Source organism: Lissotriton vulgaris, unplaced genomic scaffold (genome assembly GCF_964263255.1).
Source record: "Lissotriton vulgaris unplaced genomic scaffold, aLisVul1.2 SCAFFOLD_749, whole genome shotgun sequence".
Taxonomy (NCBI): domain Eukaryota; kingdom Metazoa; phylum Chordata; class Amphibia; order Caudata; family Salamandridae; genus Lissotriton; species Lissotriton vulgaris.
The window spans coordinates 544,799-560,797 of NW_028245947.1; the positions used below are offsets into that span (position 1 = coordinate 544,799).

Here is a 15,999-nt window from a genome sequence, read left to right on the forward strand (position 1 = left end):
CTGCTGTTTCTTTAGTTTTGTTGGTGTCAGCTGATGGACTCTGGTGTTTACCTATGTAGTTGCTCTCTAATGTTGGCCTCTGTTGTTCATCTCAGTTGTTGGCCTCGGTTGTTGGTTTCTGTAGATATTCTCTATTGTTGGTCTCTAATTGTAATTTCTATAGTCGCTGTTTTTAGGTTGTACAGTCGTGCTATTGTTGGTCTCGCGTGTCGTTGGCGTTCTCTACTGCTGTTCTATTTTGTTGTCTCTATTGATATCTATAGTCAACCTTCAATATTGATCTCTATCCTCTGTTCCTCTCACTCCCTGGTGTTGATCTCTGCTGTTGATCTTTGTTATTGCTCTGTATGACTTGTTCTCTGTTGAACTATGATGCTGGTCTCTATTGCTCTGTAATGTTGTTCACTGCTGACGGTCTGCAGCCAGACTCACCTGACAACATGGAAGGCGGCAGAGATCACCATTTCATTGTGTAGAGCCACGCCCATGTACCGAGGCTCATGGAAGGCAGATGGTACCGTCCTGGTGGCATAACACAGGAAGCTCCCCCAGCAGAGGAAGAGAAATTCGGCTGTAAGAAGGGGAGACAGGTGTCATCAACAGAGACTCATCTCAGCAACACAGGTCAGCGATGGGCTAGCTACTTAAGGTGTCACCAGCAGGTAGGTGCTGGGAATCCAGGATTTCAGCTTGCATGATCAAATCAGGAGTTTTGAAGCGCTGCAAATCACCAGTGATGGTTTCAAGGCGCTAGGGGGGCTGGCTGCTTCGAGCTGAAGTGTTCATTCGAACAACCAGTTCTTGAGTAGGCCTGGGCAGTGAACTCTGCTCCGTACGCATGGTTTGTGGAGTTTTGCACACTCTGCTCAGCACACGGAGTTCTGAAAAACCTCAGCATGGAGTAGCGGAGTTTCTTCCCTGCTCGAGCTCACCAACGTTAAGTTGGCAAGTGCGAGCGAGAAAAAACCTAACACTAGACCACTTTCCAGCGAGATTTCTCAACGCGGGCGGGATCTCTGATGGTCGCCACCATTCCCGATGAGAAACCTTCCGTTCACGTTGAGGAAGCTGCCGCTCGAGTAGAACTTTCACTTGAGCGGCAGAAAGAAGCAGCGCCCTCTTGTGCCGCGTCTGCTGTCATTCGCGCTGATTTTACAGCGCAGGCAAAACACCCGGCACTAAAAATAGGCGCAAATGACGTGACTTTATTTGTCAGTTCGCAGAGTTCTACGTAGCGGAACTCTGTGAACTCCGCCCAGGTCTAGTCTTGAGTCATGAGAGAATGGCTTATGTGTAATAATAAAAGGTGAGATGCAGGGAAAACAGGTTTTCAGATTTCCTGATTTTCAGACTTTGCAAAGTTTCCTAGCATGTCTTCAGAAAGTTTTTCTGCACATTTAAAGAGAACTTTCACTGTATTGCAAGGTAATTCTGGAAACCAGTTATTTCAGGGAAAAATCAAGTAAAATGACAGCAATAAATATAGTGAATACAACTGGTAACAAGGATTGGTAAAGTCAATAGGGCTTGCCTTTGGTGCCTGATAGCTTTGCCAGTGCCTTTTGGTGATGCTGCACAGCATTGGGAAGATTCAGTGCAGCATGGTCAAAAGTAAAAAGTACTATGACAAACACACGGGGCCCCTGAATCAAGAATAAACCCTGACAGGGAAAAAACTATTTTAGAAAAGAGCAAAAGCACCTGGCTCAGTGCTGTTTCACAAAAAAAGCTGTGTGCCAAATCTAGATACTTTATAACATAATATACACTGTATCAATCAATTTAAGAAAATATTTTTAGTTTAATTGATCTTTGTTTTTTGTTGGTATAAAAAATATATATTCATTCACTTTTCAATTAAACACATGAATACCTCCACATTGCTACATATATTGCACCAGTAAATTCATCCACAAACTCGATTGGAATTCACACTTTGGATTATATATCAAGTTTTTCACATTTTATACAATACGCAGTAAATTTTAACATATTGTGAACAAAAAGACAAAAAACACTGGTAGTGATTTGCAGAATACCACCATCGCGTTTCGGCAAATGCCTTCTTCAGGATTTTTCTTTTACCAGTGAATACTAAAAAGTAAGAAAAATAAATCATCTAGAGTTAAAGCGCACTGATTTCATATTTCTATCATAATGTCAATCTTATGTACAGGCATTGATCATTCTGGGCTGATGGCCTGGAAAAATGGGCTTGAACACCAATGTTACTTACTTAAGTAAAAATAACCATACACTATCATACTAAAGTGATTATGTGCTGTACATTATATTACAATAGTCTCGTGAAAATTGTGGCATTTCCCAAAATATATACATTTAACTTAAGAGAAAGCTTGTAAGGACCATACGAGGGGTATCTATAGTTATCTGACAATTTTATTAAACACTCACGGCATAGGGATTATGTTCAATTTGTAGATAGGAGGTATTTGTTAACCTTCTGTAGCATCGTTGATGGATGGATTTTAAGTATAGAGTATAAAAACCGCCCATCTCAAATGAACATGATAAAGTCTAACAGAAGGGAAAGCTAAAACAGCTCTGCATACTCAAGATTAGATAATGTAAATGTAAATGTAAATGTACATGTATTTATATAGCGCAAATCGGCTATGATATCATAGAGAACTGATTGAAGAAACTCTAGTGTCATCCCATAAAAAAGCACAAATATACCTTTCTATTTTCAGTCTGATATTGATCAGAGTGGTCAACTATTGAATACACTCTACAAGTGAAGAAGAACCGGCACAATAAATATCATCGGATAATAGAATACAGGTAACCTAGATCTATATAACAACTTAGAAATACAGGAATATCCCCCAGTAATCTTGATAAAATAGACGGATTTAAATCGACTAGATAATAGGGATTTGGCCCTTTAAATAAAATCATGGTAATAGGAAAATTCTTAACTATAGACACCACTCGTATGGCCCTTTCAAGCTTTCTCTTAAGTTATATGTATATATTTTTCGAAATGCAACAATTTTCACGAGACTTTTGTAATATAATGTACAGCACATAATCACTTTAGTATGAGAGAGTGTATGGTTATTTTCACTCAAGTAAGTAACAGTGGTGTTCAAGACCATTTTTCCAGGCCATAAGCCCAGAATTATCAATGCTTGTACATAAGGTTGATATTATGATAGAAATATGAAATCAGTGCGCTTTAACTCTGAATGATTTATTTTTCTTACTTTGTAATATTCACTGGTAAAAGAAAAATCCTGAAGAAGGCATTTGCCGAAACGCGTTGGTGGTATTCTGCGAATCACTACCAGTGTTTTTTGTCTTTTTGTCTTTTTGTTCACAATATGTTAAAATGTACTGCATATTGTATAAAATGTGATAAAAAGTGAAAAACTTGGTATATAATCCAAACTGTGAATTCCAATCGAGTTTGTGGATGAATTTACTGGTGCAATATATGTAGCAATGTGGAGTTATTCATGTATTTAATTGAAAAGTGAATGTATTTATATATTTTATACCAACAAAAAACAAAGATCAATAAAACTAAAAGTATTTTCCTAAATTGATTGATACAGTGAATATTATGTTATAAAGTATCTAGATTTGGCGCACAGATTTTTTGTGAAACAGCACTGAGCCGGTGCTATTGCTCTTTTCTAAAATACAAACGTAAAAAGTATACTTTTTTTTTTAAAGTTGGGATAATGCAGAGGGTCATTTTCTAGGTGTGCACTTTTGTTACCATGCAGGCGCACCTAAAAAGCGATGTCACCACCAAATAAGAAAGAGAAGTAGCGCAAAAGCGCTTTTTTAAGGTGGAGGCGCAATTCTTTATATTCAACCGCACTGGAACTGGCAAACAAGGAGATAGATTATGTAAACTATACCCACATTTCGAGGTGTACCACACTTTGTCCATTTTGTTTTCTAGATAATTCACGTTTGTGTAACATTCATCAAACATAGCCTGACATTTCATGCAACTTTACTCAGCTCTTCTTGCACACTTTGCTTTGATTATCCCGCCAGCAGCCTTTGAACAATATGGCCTAGCAAATAGAATTGGCTTTCTTAGGTAATTTCCACGAGTGTTTGTGTTTTCGAAAATTCCTGCCGATTTGCAAAAAGGCAGGATTTTTATAGTCCAAAACCCTGCAGACTTAAAAACCAGCACTGACTAGCTCTTTTAACAACCTAAATAGACAGGTACGAAATAAGGAGTCGTGTGGAACAGTTTCTACCTTTCTACCTCATCTTTACACAAGTTTCAATATCAAGAGAAGGATAGACAATCTAAAATAAGTACATAGTGAAGCTGGAAAATGTATACAGTACTTTTCTCTGCCATGGAATTACATAGGAGATTAACACTGTTGTATGCAAAGTATACTTATGCAGAACATCTTTACACACGTTATCAGGTTCTGAGCAATATTAATTGTTTTAAAAGTAATTATTTTCAAGTAAATGTAGGAAAGCAAAATGTGAGCAACCTTCAGAAATTTTTCCATAGGGCAACGTGGGGGTTCCAACTTCGCACACACTTAGGGGCCTATTCTGATGCTGTCAGAAAGGGCTCTGACCGTCTGTCAGAGCCATTCCGATTGCATCGGAATAGGTTGTTCGCATTCCTCTCCGATCTACCCATTTTGATGGAGAGCCCGGCTGCCATTCGGAAATCCTCCATTAATCCCACTGGTGGCTCTTTCCGGACGGGGGATTCAGATGGGAGATTCCCATAGTGTTTCTGTGCCAGAATTTCTGACACAGAAAGGCTTTCGGAATCCTACTTTGGGGGCCACCCCAGCAGTGAGCCAATCGGTGCAAGGCCTCCGAATGGCAGCCTAGGGGGCACATATGGTGCCCCCTGTTGATCTCTGCACTCTGTGGTAGGCACTTTAAGGTGCCTGCCACCGGGTGCAGGGATGAACTGCACCTCTGCTCTTTGCAATGAGAGCATGCATTCCTTTTGGAATGCATGCTCCCATTGAAAAGTATAGGGTTCGGTCACATCTTACTTGCGGGGCTGGAACCGACAACAGGAGGTAGTTCGGTTCCAGTTCCCAACCGATATGGGATGGACTCCGGTCCATCCGATATCAGGATTGGCCCCTAAGTGTGAGCATTACTGAGTGAGTGAAGAAGACAAGAAGAAAGAAGGCAGGAGCTTTGAGATGGAGAATAAAAAGAGAGACTGCGGAACAGGTTGATAGTGCAGGTGTGGGGTAAGAACCGAGTGGGACACTCACCCACAACCATCATGTAGTCCCACCGGTCGTGGTCACAGAGGTAGAAGTAGAGGCCCCCAGGAGTCTGCGCGCGGATCACCAGCGGAATGTTGCGGTCCATGTTTTCCAGCATCCCCACTGTCCAGGCCGTTAAGAACCAGATGACCAGCAGTAGAATCACTGCTAGCATCTTCAATACCCGCGCGCTGGTCATGTAAGGCACCCGCTGGGCAGTTCGCGACAAGAAGACCTTGAGTACTCTACGGAGGACAGAAGAGGTCACAGCTGAGAACATGGCTCCCATGAGTAATGTTTGTGTACTAGGTCTACAGGTGAGGAGTGAGGGAGCTCTCCTGCATATGTGAGAACAGAGACTAAGCATTCTCTCTGGCGTTATTTACGCTTGATTCGTACTTCTTCTCTCCTATGCTTATCTGAATTCATTTACTGTTTTGTGCGCATTACCTCTGCTGAGAGGCTGTTCTGTACACTTACTGTCTGCCCTCTTCCTGAAATAAATATTTCCAAATGTTATTCTGAAGCACCCTCCGAGTATCTACTCTACGCCCATAGTATCTAGTAATAGAATGATTTACTCTGTTACAGTGTAACCTCTTGGGACCTGTTCTTTTGCTATGAGGACTTAAAATACCTGTCTGCCCCCCCCTCTTCTCAAGTTGCTTCTCATTGAACTTGGTAGACTGTCATCAAAATGTCTCTACTATGGCCCTTATGTATCAACGCACTTCCAAATAGACACAGAATGGATAAAACCCTTTGGTACATCAGTCCCTCTATCTTCATACTTTTCGAAATGAGCCCTCCAGAACTAGAACCAATACTCCAAATTAGGAAATGGTACTATAGAGGTGGCAGTTTGTATATAACAATCCTAGGCAATCATAACAACAACTTAGGAATAAAGGTTGCAAAAAAGGAGGACATACAAAAACACACTATTAAAAACCTTATTTTGTATTTTAATACATAATCATATTACAATCATAAATCCTACACATTAATAACCCATATTAATAATTATACAATTAAATTAAAACCACTGTTGTATTAAACAACAAGTAAACAGAAATTCGACAATAAAAAATTTAATTTAAAAAGTGGCAATTAATACAATCGACGCGCGTTTCGGCGTTAGGAAAACGCCTTCTTTAGGAGCCACAAACAATTTTAAAAAAGTGAAAATTCCCAAATTAATGCTGCACGTTCTAACAATGTAGAGAAGAGACCATTAACACTTTTTCAGGTTGCAGTCACCTTTTGTGGGAATAGGATATTCAGACAAGCGATTGTATTATAATATTGTTCATATGTATCTCAATGGACCATATTTCCAAAAGTTGCACACGTAGTATCAAAAAATGTATGCGAACACTTCCGCACAAGAAAAGCGTTGGTTGTTCGATGTACTTGAAATAGAATGCAATGCCTCACAAGTTAAAAGCGATACGATCGCGATTGCTGCCGTTCTGTTTCAGAATGATCCCAAGATAAAGGACTCAATATGAATAAATCAAATTAACGCCGTATGGATTGCGGGACTTGCGTGTATAAAATTTCTTTATCGTGTTGTTTTGTGAGCCGCCAAGTTAACCGATTTAAGGCACATGGGTCTAGCTGCAGCCGCTTGTCCCACGCGTTAATGTCTAAACAGGAGATAGCTGTTGGTGTCTGACGGCTTACACGACACACGATGTAGCTTGCGGCGGATTGTAATGGATAAGGACGCCCAAAGAAAGGATGGCTGTTGGCGCCTCACGGCTATGATGCGCTTATCCGCATCATAGCCGTGAGGCAATGATGTGGCCATATCGCTTTTAACCTGTGAGGCATTGCATTCTATTCCAAGTACATCGAACAACCAACGCTTTTCTTGTGCGGAAGTGTTCGCATACATTTTTTGATACTACGTGTGCAACTTTTGGAAATATAGTCCATTGAGATACATATGAACAATATTATACTACAATCGCTTGTCTGAATATCCTATTCCCACAAAAGGTGACTGCTACCTGAAAAGTGTTAATGGTCTCTTCTCTACATTGCTAGAATGTGCAGCATTAATTTAGGAATTTTCACTTTTTTAAATTGTTTGTGGCTCCTGAAGAAGGCGTTTTCCTAACGCCGAAACGCGCGTCGATTGTATTAATTGCCACTTTTTTTAATTAAATGTTTTCTAGTCGAATTTCTGTTTACTCTTTGTTTAATTCTCATTCTCATAACAATACAACAATGGTTTTAATTTAATTGTATAATTATTAATATGTGTTATTAATGTGTAGGATTTATGATTGTAATATGAATATGTATTAAAATACAAAATAAGGTTTTTAATAGTGTGTTTTTGTATGTCCTCCTTTTTTGCAACCTTTATTCCTAAGTTGTTGTTATGATTGCCTAGGATTGTTATATACAAACTGTTTTTTCCCTGTCCTAGGAATTATATAATTTCTCAATCAGGGGGCCCTTGTTATTCTCATACTATAGAGGTGGCATGCATACGAGTAGAAATAAATATATTTCTCCACATTACGCCTCACTAGGGAAGGCGTACCATTTGACTGCAATCTCAGGTTTACTGACCTTAGTAAATCTGGTATTGTGTCAAATTCCATGGGTGGATGCATGACAATGCCCATGCTCCATCCATGGAACGCCTACTCAACGCAGAGTAACGCAGGCAGCAACTTGCGCTGCCCTGCGCTACTCTAGATTTACTAAGCCATGTAAATCAGCGCAAGTGGGCTTTGCATGGCTTAATAAATCTCACTTAAGGGCAAGGGCAACACAACCTCTTTGTAAATCTGGGTCCAAATCCTACATCGTTAATCATCATTATACAGCGTGCATACTGCTATTAGTATGGCCTTGCAATTGTGGCTCTCAGACCTTTATGCTATGCGGTAGACACAGCCTCCAGAAATGGATACACCACAGTAGCTGGGCAGTGTGCAGTAGCAACACAAACTTTTCCTAGTGGTTATACCTCTCAATAGACACCCTGGCATTTCTAATGCTCTCCTCACAGCCTTGTAACAGAGGCACACGGGTACCTGTACAGTTTGAGGGTGATTGTCCCGTATACAATGGCGAACCCCAACATGCGCACCCATCGTAGAACAAGGCATCGGAAGATGCTTGGCTTGAAGTACAGAATGAAGACCTGCAAGAGGAAAGGAGAAAAGTAAGACATGTTTCCATCACACACAGAATACTATATTGGCAGCAGGGTTCATCACCAGGGCACTGGTCAAAGGAGAAAGCTATGATGGACACTTCCATTATGGACAGCTTTCACATGTTCAGGGATTCTGGCTATGTATCACCTGTTACTATCGGACATGGCGTTGAACCCTAATAAGGGGCGGTACATGGTAAACTTAGACAGATATTGCATGCCAAATGGTTGAGTTCTAGATAAAACCAATATTTTACTTGCAGAGGATACCATTTCACAAATGGATTTCAACCAATGGAAAGCCAAGATTCAATAGAAGATAATTTCCTTTCATTCACTTTATGTGTTCTAAGCATGACAGTAAATTTGGGAAATATAAACCCTAAACTACTCTACAAGGCTTCATTATTGTCCATTGTTTATTTATTTACCTCTTCATGAACGAGTAACAAAACGTGAACCTTCTAATGCCAATCAGGGCTTTCACTGTTAGGTGAACATTGCAAGAGCAGCTTCAAAGATCTCTAGTCATTAAAACTGAACGCTCCAATCACAAACAAGAACATTTCTTTGACTTCTACAGGTAGTGCATTTTTTAGCATAGTGAAGCGTCTTCTCGCCTAAATCCTGTATTCCTATATAATTATATACTTTTATTTTATTTTTACTGCACTTCACTGTAGATTGCATTACTTCACTTATTGTCTAAAAAATAATTGCCAGTTCGAAAAAAAAGCATTATTTTCACAATAACTGCGCCAAAATAAACACGGAAAAAATACTTAATTGCTAACGTGTAATACATCCAAATATGTTGTGTTTTAAATGTGTGGTTTTCCCTGCCCATGATTGCCTTCATTTAGTGTGTTGAATTGTGGGATTTGCAGTCCAATTTCTGTAGTTTGTCCCTCTCATTCCTTGGTGACAAATCTGTTTTCCCTCCAAATTTCTCCTTTGCTCTGTGCTTAGGCCTGTGTGCTGAAACAGTGCAGCCCCAGCCACCATTTTGTGTTCACAAGCCAGTGAGGCCAGCCCCCCTGCCCCCCTCCCCCAGCAACAGGGATTTTCTACATCAGAGGGTGCTTCTGTGAGCTGTTGAAACTGTATTTACTGGGGCCTGTGCACTTCGTTGTTTGGCCAGCAGGGGGAGTAAAGCTTTATTCAAACAGTATTGTTAGATTTCGAGTTAGTGAAGCCTTTACCTGCTGAAGTCCAAAGTTGTGGATTGAGCCTGTCTGTCTCCTAGGAGATTCTGAACAGGATCAAGCAGCTGCCCAGACCCCACCCCCAGGCCAACAGACCATTGGCTATTCAGCTACCAGGCAAGCCTGAGCCCTCCTCTCACATCTGCCCAGGCCACTGAAGGCCTTGATGGGTGAACCCCAAATCAGTCTCCTCCATCTTGTGAGTTGCAGCCCACATGTGCCCCAGATTGCTTTGAGCAGAGTCCAGGAAGTGGTAAGGAGACAGACTAGTGCTGTCTCTTCCCAAGACAAAAAGTTATTTAAAAAACGATTTTCACTTTCTTTCTGTGTTTACTGTCTATGCCTGTGGTTGTTACAGTTAAAAATAGTAGTTTTAGCCTCCCTGTAATTGCATATTTTATCACCTGTGTTGTGTTTTAAATGTGTGGTTTTCCCTGCCCATGATTGCCTTCATTTAGTGTGTTGAATTGTGGGATTTGCAGTCCAATTTCTGTAGTTTGTCCCTCTCATTCCTTGGTGACAAATCTGTTTTCCCTCTAAATTTCTCCTTTGCTCTGTGCTTAGGCCTGTGTGCTGAAACAGTGCAGCCCCAGCCACCATTTTGTGTTCACAAGCCAGTGAGGCCAGCCCCCCTGCCCCCCCTCCCCCAGCAACAGGGATTTACTACATCAGAGGGTGCTTCTGTGAGCTGTTGAAACTGTATTTACTGGGGCCTGTGCACTTCGTTTTTTGGCCAGCAGGGGGAGTAAAGCTTTATTCAAACAGTATTGTTAGATTTCGATTTAGTGAAGACTTTACCTGCTGAAGTCCAAAGTTGTGGATTGAGCCTGTCTGTCTCCTAGGAGATTCTGAACAGGAGCAAGCAGCTTCCAACTCCCTGACCAGCAAACCTTGTCTGAGGTTGCTGGGCCCTTATATAGTGTGCTGATGGTTGGCACATGTGTACACTGATTGGTGGTTGTATCTGGTGTTTCTATTGGGTTAGGGTTAATGTCCTCATTGGCTGGGTATTTGAGGGTTCTGATTGGTTTCTCGGTCTGTGATTCAATCATTGCAGGGTTGGGACTAGGGCTAGGGTTCGGGTTTCTATAGGAAGTAGGGACTAGGGCTTCCTATGTTATTGGTTGTTGGGAGTGGGGTGGGACTAGGGCTACGGTTAGACCTTTAATTGGAAGTAGCGATTTAGTGCTTCTGGTGTGATTGGTTTTTGGACCAGTTGTGGGACTAAGAGTAGGGTTAGGCTTTCTATTGGAAGTAGGGACTAGGGCTACTTGTAACATTGGCTGTTAGGGCTAGTGTTGTGATTGGATAGTGTTAGGGCTAGGGTTCCCATTGGCTGAAGGGGTCACCTGATTATTAGGGCTACAAAAAGGGCCAGGCTTAGGGCGTCTCAGCCCGGGCGTCAAGGCTAAGGGTGGAGAGGACAAGAGTAGTTGCCTGTTTGGGCCTGTTCGAGACTGGTCGGGACTAGGGCCTGAAATGCTGCCCTTTTTCTCTTAAAAAAAAAAATCCTTCACTTATTTATCCCTCCACTATCCTTTTTCTATCAAAATTAACAGACTAACATGTTCACTTCTCAAATTCCATGTTCCATATTCAACTATACTAATATAATGCCCAAATAACTGAATAACATATCTACTACTCAAATTAATTCATATTGATACTATACTAATTTTCAACACTAATCCTTTATGGGTTCCGGAGTGGCGTGCTAATCGCCAAAAAAGCGCTTCAACACTCATCAGGGGTAACAAGTGCTATATGAATGCAAATCTTTCTTCCCTTTTATCCATCCTCTATCCTTCTCACGCCAAGTAACGCACTAATATCCACCACTGAAATTACCTCATATTTCACCATATTAATTCACCACTAATCCTTTATAGGCTCCCTGAATAGCATGCGTCAACAAGCGAGCGATAAATAAATACTAACCTTTGTCCTACTCTATCCTTCTGCTATCATTCCAAATCCAAATAACTGACTAACATATCCACCACTTAAAATGTACTTGCATGTTTCACTATACTAATTCAAAACTAATCCTCTGTAGGTCCCGGAGTAGCGTGCTACCCGCCAAAAAAGCGCTTTGACGCCTCGTCAGGGGTAGTAAGCGCTATATAAATGCAATTACAATACAATACAATACAATTTATGCAAAATTTCAGCAAATGTATGTGAGATTACGCAAGGAGCATAACCCAGCATTAAGCCATTTTCTTAGCGTAAAATGCCCAATGTATCCAAAAGGGGCCAGTTGATGCAAAGAAAATAGAGCTAAATGCAACAGAACACGAACAGCAGCAACCGCTCGCACTTTGTTCCTACTCTCTTGCGGTAGGCAATTTGTGTCTCAAATTACTCTGATTTATGCAAGTGGGTGTAATTGTCAGCAATTTCGAGGGACAAGTGTAATGCGGGATTACTGAAAAGCACCGATTACACTGGCGTAATTAATATTTTGCCCAGGCCTCGTTATGTTACATTAATCGAGGTTTCAACAGATATCTCACGTTCAGTGGCCGAAGACAGGTACTGCACGTCATTAAATATGTCGTGTTAGAGGGCGGTGCCTGAGGATGCTCATGTCTGGAGGCAGAGTGAATTGAGGTTACCCCAAGGACGCGCACCAATATGTGCAAGTGCTAGAGGGGGAGGGGCAGAGTATGGCCCCTGGGAAGGTTGTCTGTCAATGACATTGTTCAGAAATCACTGGAGCTGGCGCTACACGCGGACTGGGCACCTCCATGGAGTCCTGAACAGATTGTGCTTCTCGGCTCTGCCATCTGCTTCCTGCTGGGGGCGGTGACTCTCTTCTTCACCTCATTGGCACACGGAGTCCAGGAGGATTGGCAGCGGTGCCAGCTAGAGGGATATCCTCGCTCTGATTGTCCTCTGTGCCAACGGGGGGCATTGAAACATGAAACGAGCAAAAGAGGTTCACACTGAGCCCATGTCCAGTTTAATAACATATATCAAACAGTAAAAATACTGTCATTGGTATTTTTCACCACAGAAACATTATGCGGGTTCCAGTTTCAAGAAATGGTTTATTCACAGCAAACAAAAGTCACAATGCCAAGTAGGCATTGGAAAGTGTAGCTGCAAAGTGACCCCCATGAGAGAAAAACACAAACACAAAAACTGTGAATAGCAGTGCAAAACATGGTTTCAAAGGTATGCTGATGTAGAAGCTACTGCCCATAAATTAGTCAATCAAAACAGGCCCTTATTTCACCTGTGTACATGTTAATTATGGAATGGTAAGCACTTTGCTTGTAGGATATGTGGATGACGTTTTGACCATTGTCAGAATCCAAGGTTGAGGTCTAAAAGAGAATGACTCCAAACCAACTCTTAAACTCGATGCATTACAGCCAGTCGCCCAGCGGTGAGTGGCTATCACCTGAAGTCTGCACGTCCTACTGGAGGAGCGAAGGGTCTGCGTAGTGTCTAGAAGCGAGCCTGCCTGCTAAGAGGGGGAAGGAGAGTGCCGGGCTCCGCAGGAGGACAGACTGTCCAAGAGGAGAGGCCCAGCGTGCTCCTGGCATGTGGAAGCCGAATGTCCTAGAAACCAGCGCTTTGCAAGAATTTTCAGCCTATCTTGGGTCAGGGTACAGGATCTGCCCCTGCCGACCAGGCCCGGTCCACCCAAACATGAGCTGGTCCACCCAAACATGAGCTGGTCCACCCAAACATGAGCTGGCCCACCCAAACATGAGCGTTGGCCCTTAACAGTGAATCTCCCAACGATGCACAACGATTAAAAAAATGGACCGATAACTCTGGTGATTTATGATCCTGCTGGAGAGCAATCATTTTGTATGGTGGTAGTTTTTTATTGCAGATAAACTGAATTTTATTTGGATAGCTCAAAGGGTTACTGCCTTTGTCACAGAGACTCTGCACGTTCCCCCTTCTTCCTACCTCCTGAACAATCAACACAAAGAGGCCGTTTATGTCTTAAATGGGGTTCAAAGTGGGGATATTTGCATATTGAAAGAGAGTCGAGGCTTGTGTGAAACCGTACAATGCGGTGGACTTAATAGGATGCAAAGCGAGGCAGTATAGCCCATCGTGTCAATGCGCCTGCTGCTGCTGTGTGCAACATTCAGCTTAAACTGACATTCTTACTGGACTAGCTCCGCCTTTCATCCGTCTGAGTTTGAAATGGGCACTGTGATTTCAGGGTGAATTGTACCCACTGATGACCTAGTCCTGTATGGTCGTCCCCTGAGAATAAGTTACAATGCGAAACAATACCGTGGCGTTCGCCTCAATCCTTCTAGACAGCACCCCCCATTCAAACCAACATCCTTCAAAAGGGGCATTATAACTTTAAATAAACACAAGACGTACTGCACCACTGTTCCGTACAGGTACAAACAAACATACAAAAATATACATAAAAACCAATAACTTTTGACTTTTCACAAAGTCATGCAATTGATAACACATATTGATAACATCGATATGTGTTTTTTACACAGGCATTTTCAGTCCAGAAGTCTATCTACTTGGTGCTTTTCATTAGCATGCTGCTCCTATCACTTTACACGCAACAATAGCTTCACAACCAATGGCAGGTCGGAACACTGAATATGGACATACATGGAAGACGTACGTTAGGGACAGTCATGTTAATTCATTGCATGGCCTATGTGCTGGAAGCCTGCACAGCGGGCGTGTCTTTTTAAGTGCTTGTTGTGAACGGGTGGCAGACAGGGTCTCTCTGAAGGACTGCCAGAGGGTTCAAACTGCAGAAATGCTTATTTTCTTTTATCTGGTGCACATGTAGTCCGAGTTGAAGTCAGAGCCCTTTAATAAAAGGCACACTAGACACTGTACATCATGTATATTAAGAGCCGAAACAACTAAATCACGTTGCCTCATCAGAAGTAGTAAGTGCTATATAAATAAATTGCCTTTTGCACATGTCCTCATTACAGAAGTGCTATCTCAATGAATGAAAGTTGTGAGAGAAGAATTTGAAGACCCGCAGGATGAGGGAGCGTCATTGCCAGAAGAGGCGCAAGATTTAAAACAAGCATTTGCAATGCAATAGGTCTTGCATTTGCTCGAGTTTGAGCTATTGGCATTGTAATGACGATGCTTTTTATTTATGTGTTGGTTTTTAAAACATAAATAAAAGACATTGTCATTTACAATGCCAATAGCATAAACTCTTGCAAATGCAAGACCTATTGCATTGCAAATGCGTGTTTATTTAATTAGCAATCGGGTCATTAGGGCAACTGTGGAACATACTTTAAAGTGGTGCTAATTATATTGCTTCTATATTCAATGTTTCAAGTTTGGAGGTGATTTTGCTAATGTTTTTTACCGGGAATAATGAAAGTGGAACCAGATGGTGGCTGGTATGGGGCTGTGGACCAAGGTCAGTTGTGAGATAAGATGCACTGGAAAAGGGTGGTAGAAACATGGATAATCAAGCCTATAAGGGAGTGCGCTGCAGAGTCAAAGGTCAGGTGGAGGTAGTAATGAAGAGGGATTCTCCCTGAAGGTTCGCACAGAGGGAGCCCAAGTAGTGTCACTTGCCTGATACTCCCACCTCAGAAACCTTCTCTTCCCATCAAAGGAACATTACATGGAAAAAAAACTCTTTTTGAGAGTGATAACATTTAGAAAGTAATTTGGAAAAGAGTGCATTTTACTGAGCTTTGTAAGACTAACAAGAGACAAAGGACGGCCCAGAAGCAGGCCTGGCTAGAAATATAAGCGACAAATCGGGACCGCAGTGGCCCACCCGAATGCACGCTATGCTCACCCAAATAAAAAAGAATGGAGCCGGGCCTGCTGCCGACACCGGAAAAGAGGAGCCGTGTTGTCACTGAAGTGGGAGCTCAATTGCCTGCAAAGCCGCAATTGCCAAAGACATATCGCCACTGGTGAATCAGTCCAGAGGCCACAACTGCAAAGCCTGACCCTGGGGGCCCTCAACTGCAGAAGATGTCTTGCCACTGCGCAGAACCTGCTGTGCTGACTCCATCCAGCGATTCCCGTTGCAAAGGGATGTGGCCACTAAGGTCAGTCACCACTGAGGCCCCTGCAGTGAAACACAGTAAATGCGAACAACAGGCATGTGAGCTGGGCCCGCCGTGCCAATAGCTCTGCAATGACAATCGAGCAGGTAAAGCACAGCAGAAGAGACTCAACATGCACATAGGGTTCTGGTGTGAGAAATGAAGACTTTTTGCCCGGGTAAATGTCTGAGGTGAGAGCTGTGGACCTGAATTGCACATCTGACCAGCAGGGTAAGCAGAAGTGATCCGCAACTGAGCCTAGTTAATGCCTTTACCTAGGGATTAGTAGACTTATAAGATCTCCTAGGACATGGAGA

At 42.2% G+C, this 15,999-nt stretch overlaps 1 protein-coding gene across 1 annotated transcript in view; it reads right to left on the minus strand.

The window, feature by feature from the left end:
* LOC147666215 (metabotropic glycine receptor-like) overlaps window positions 1–15,999 on the minus strand; it is a 310,681-nt gene that overhangs the window by 19,477 nt on the left and 275,205 nt on the right. The window contains exons 6-8 of the mRNA XM_086949205.1: window positions 8,306–8,415; window positions 5,256–5,494; window positions 433–571 (exon numbers count right to left, since the gene is read on the minus strand). Of these exons, the coding sequence (XP_086805331.1) occupies window positions 433–571; window positions 5,256–5,494; window positions 8,306–8,415 (488 nt within the window). The remainder of the gene's footprint in view (window positions 1–432; window positions 572–5,255; window positions 5,495–8,305; window positions 8,416–15,999) is intronic.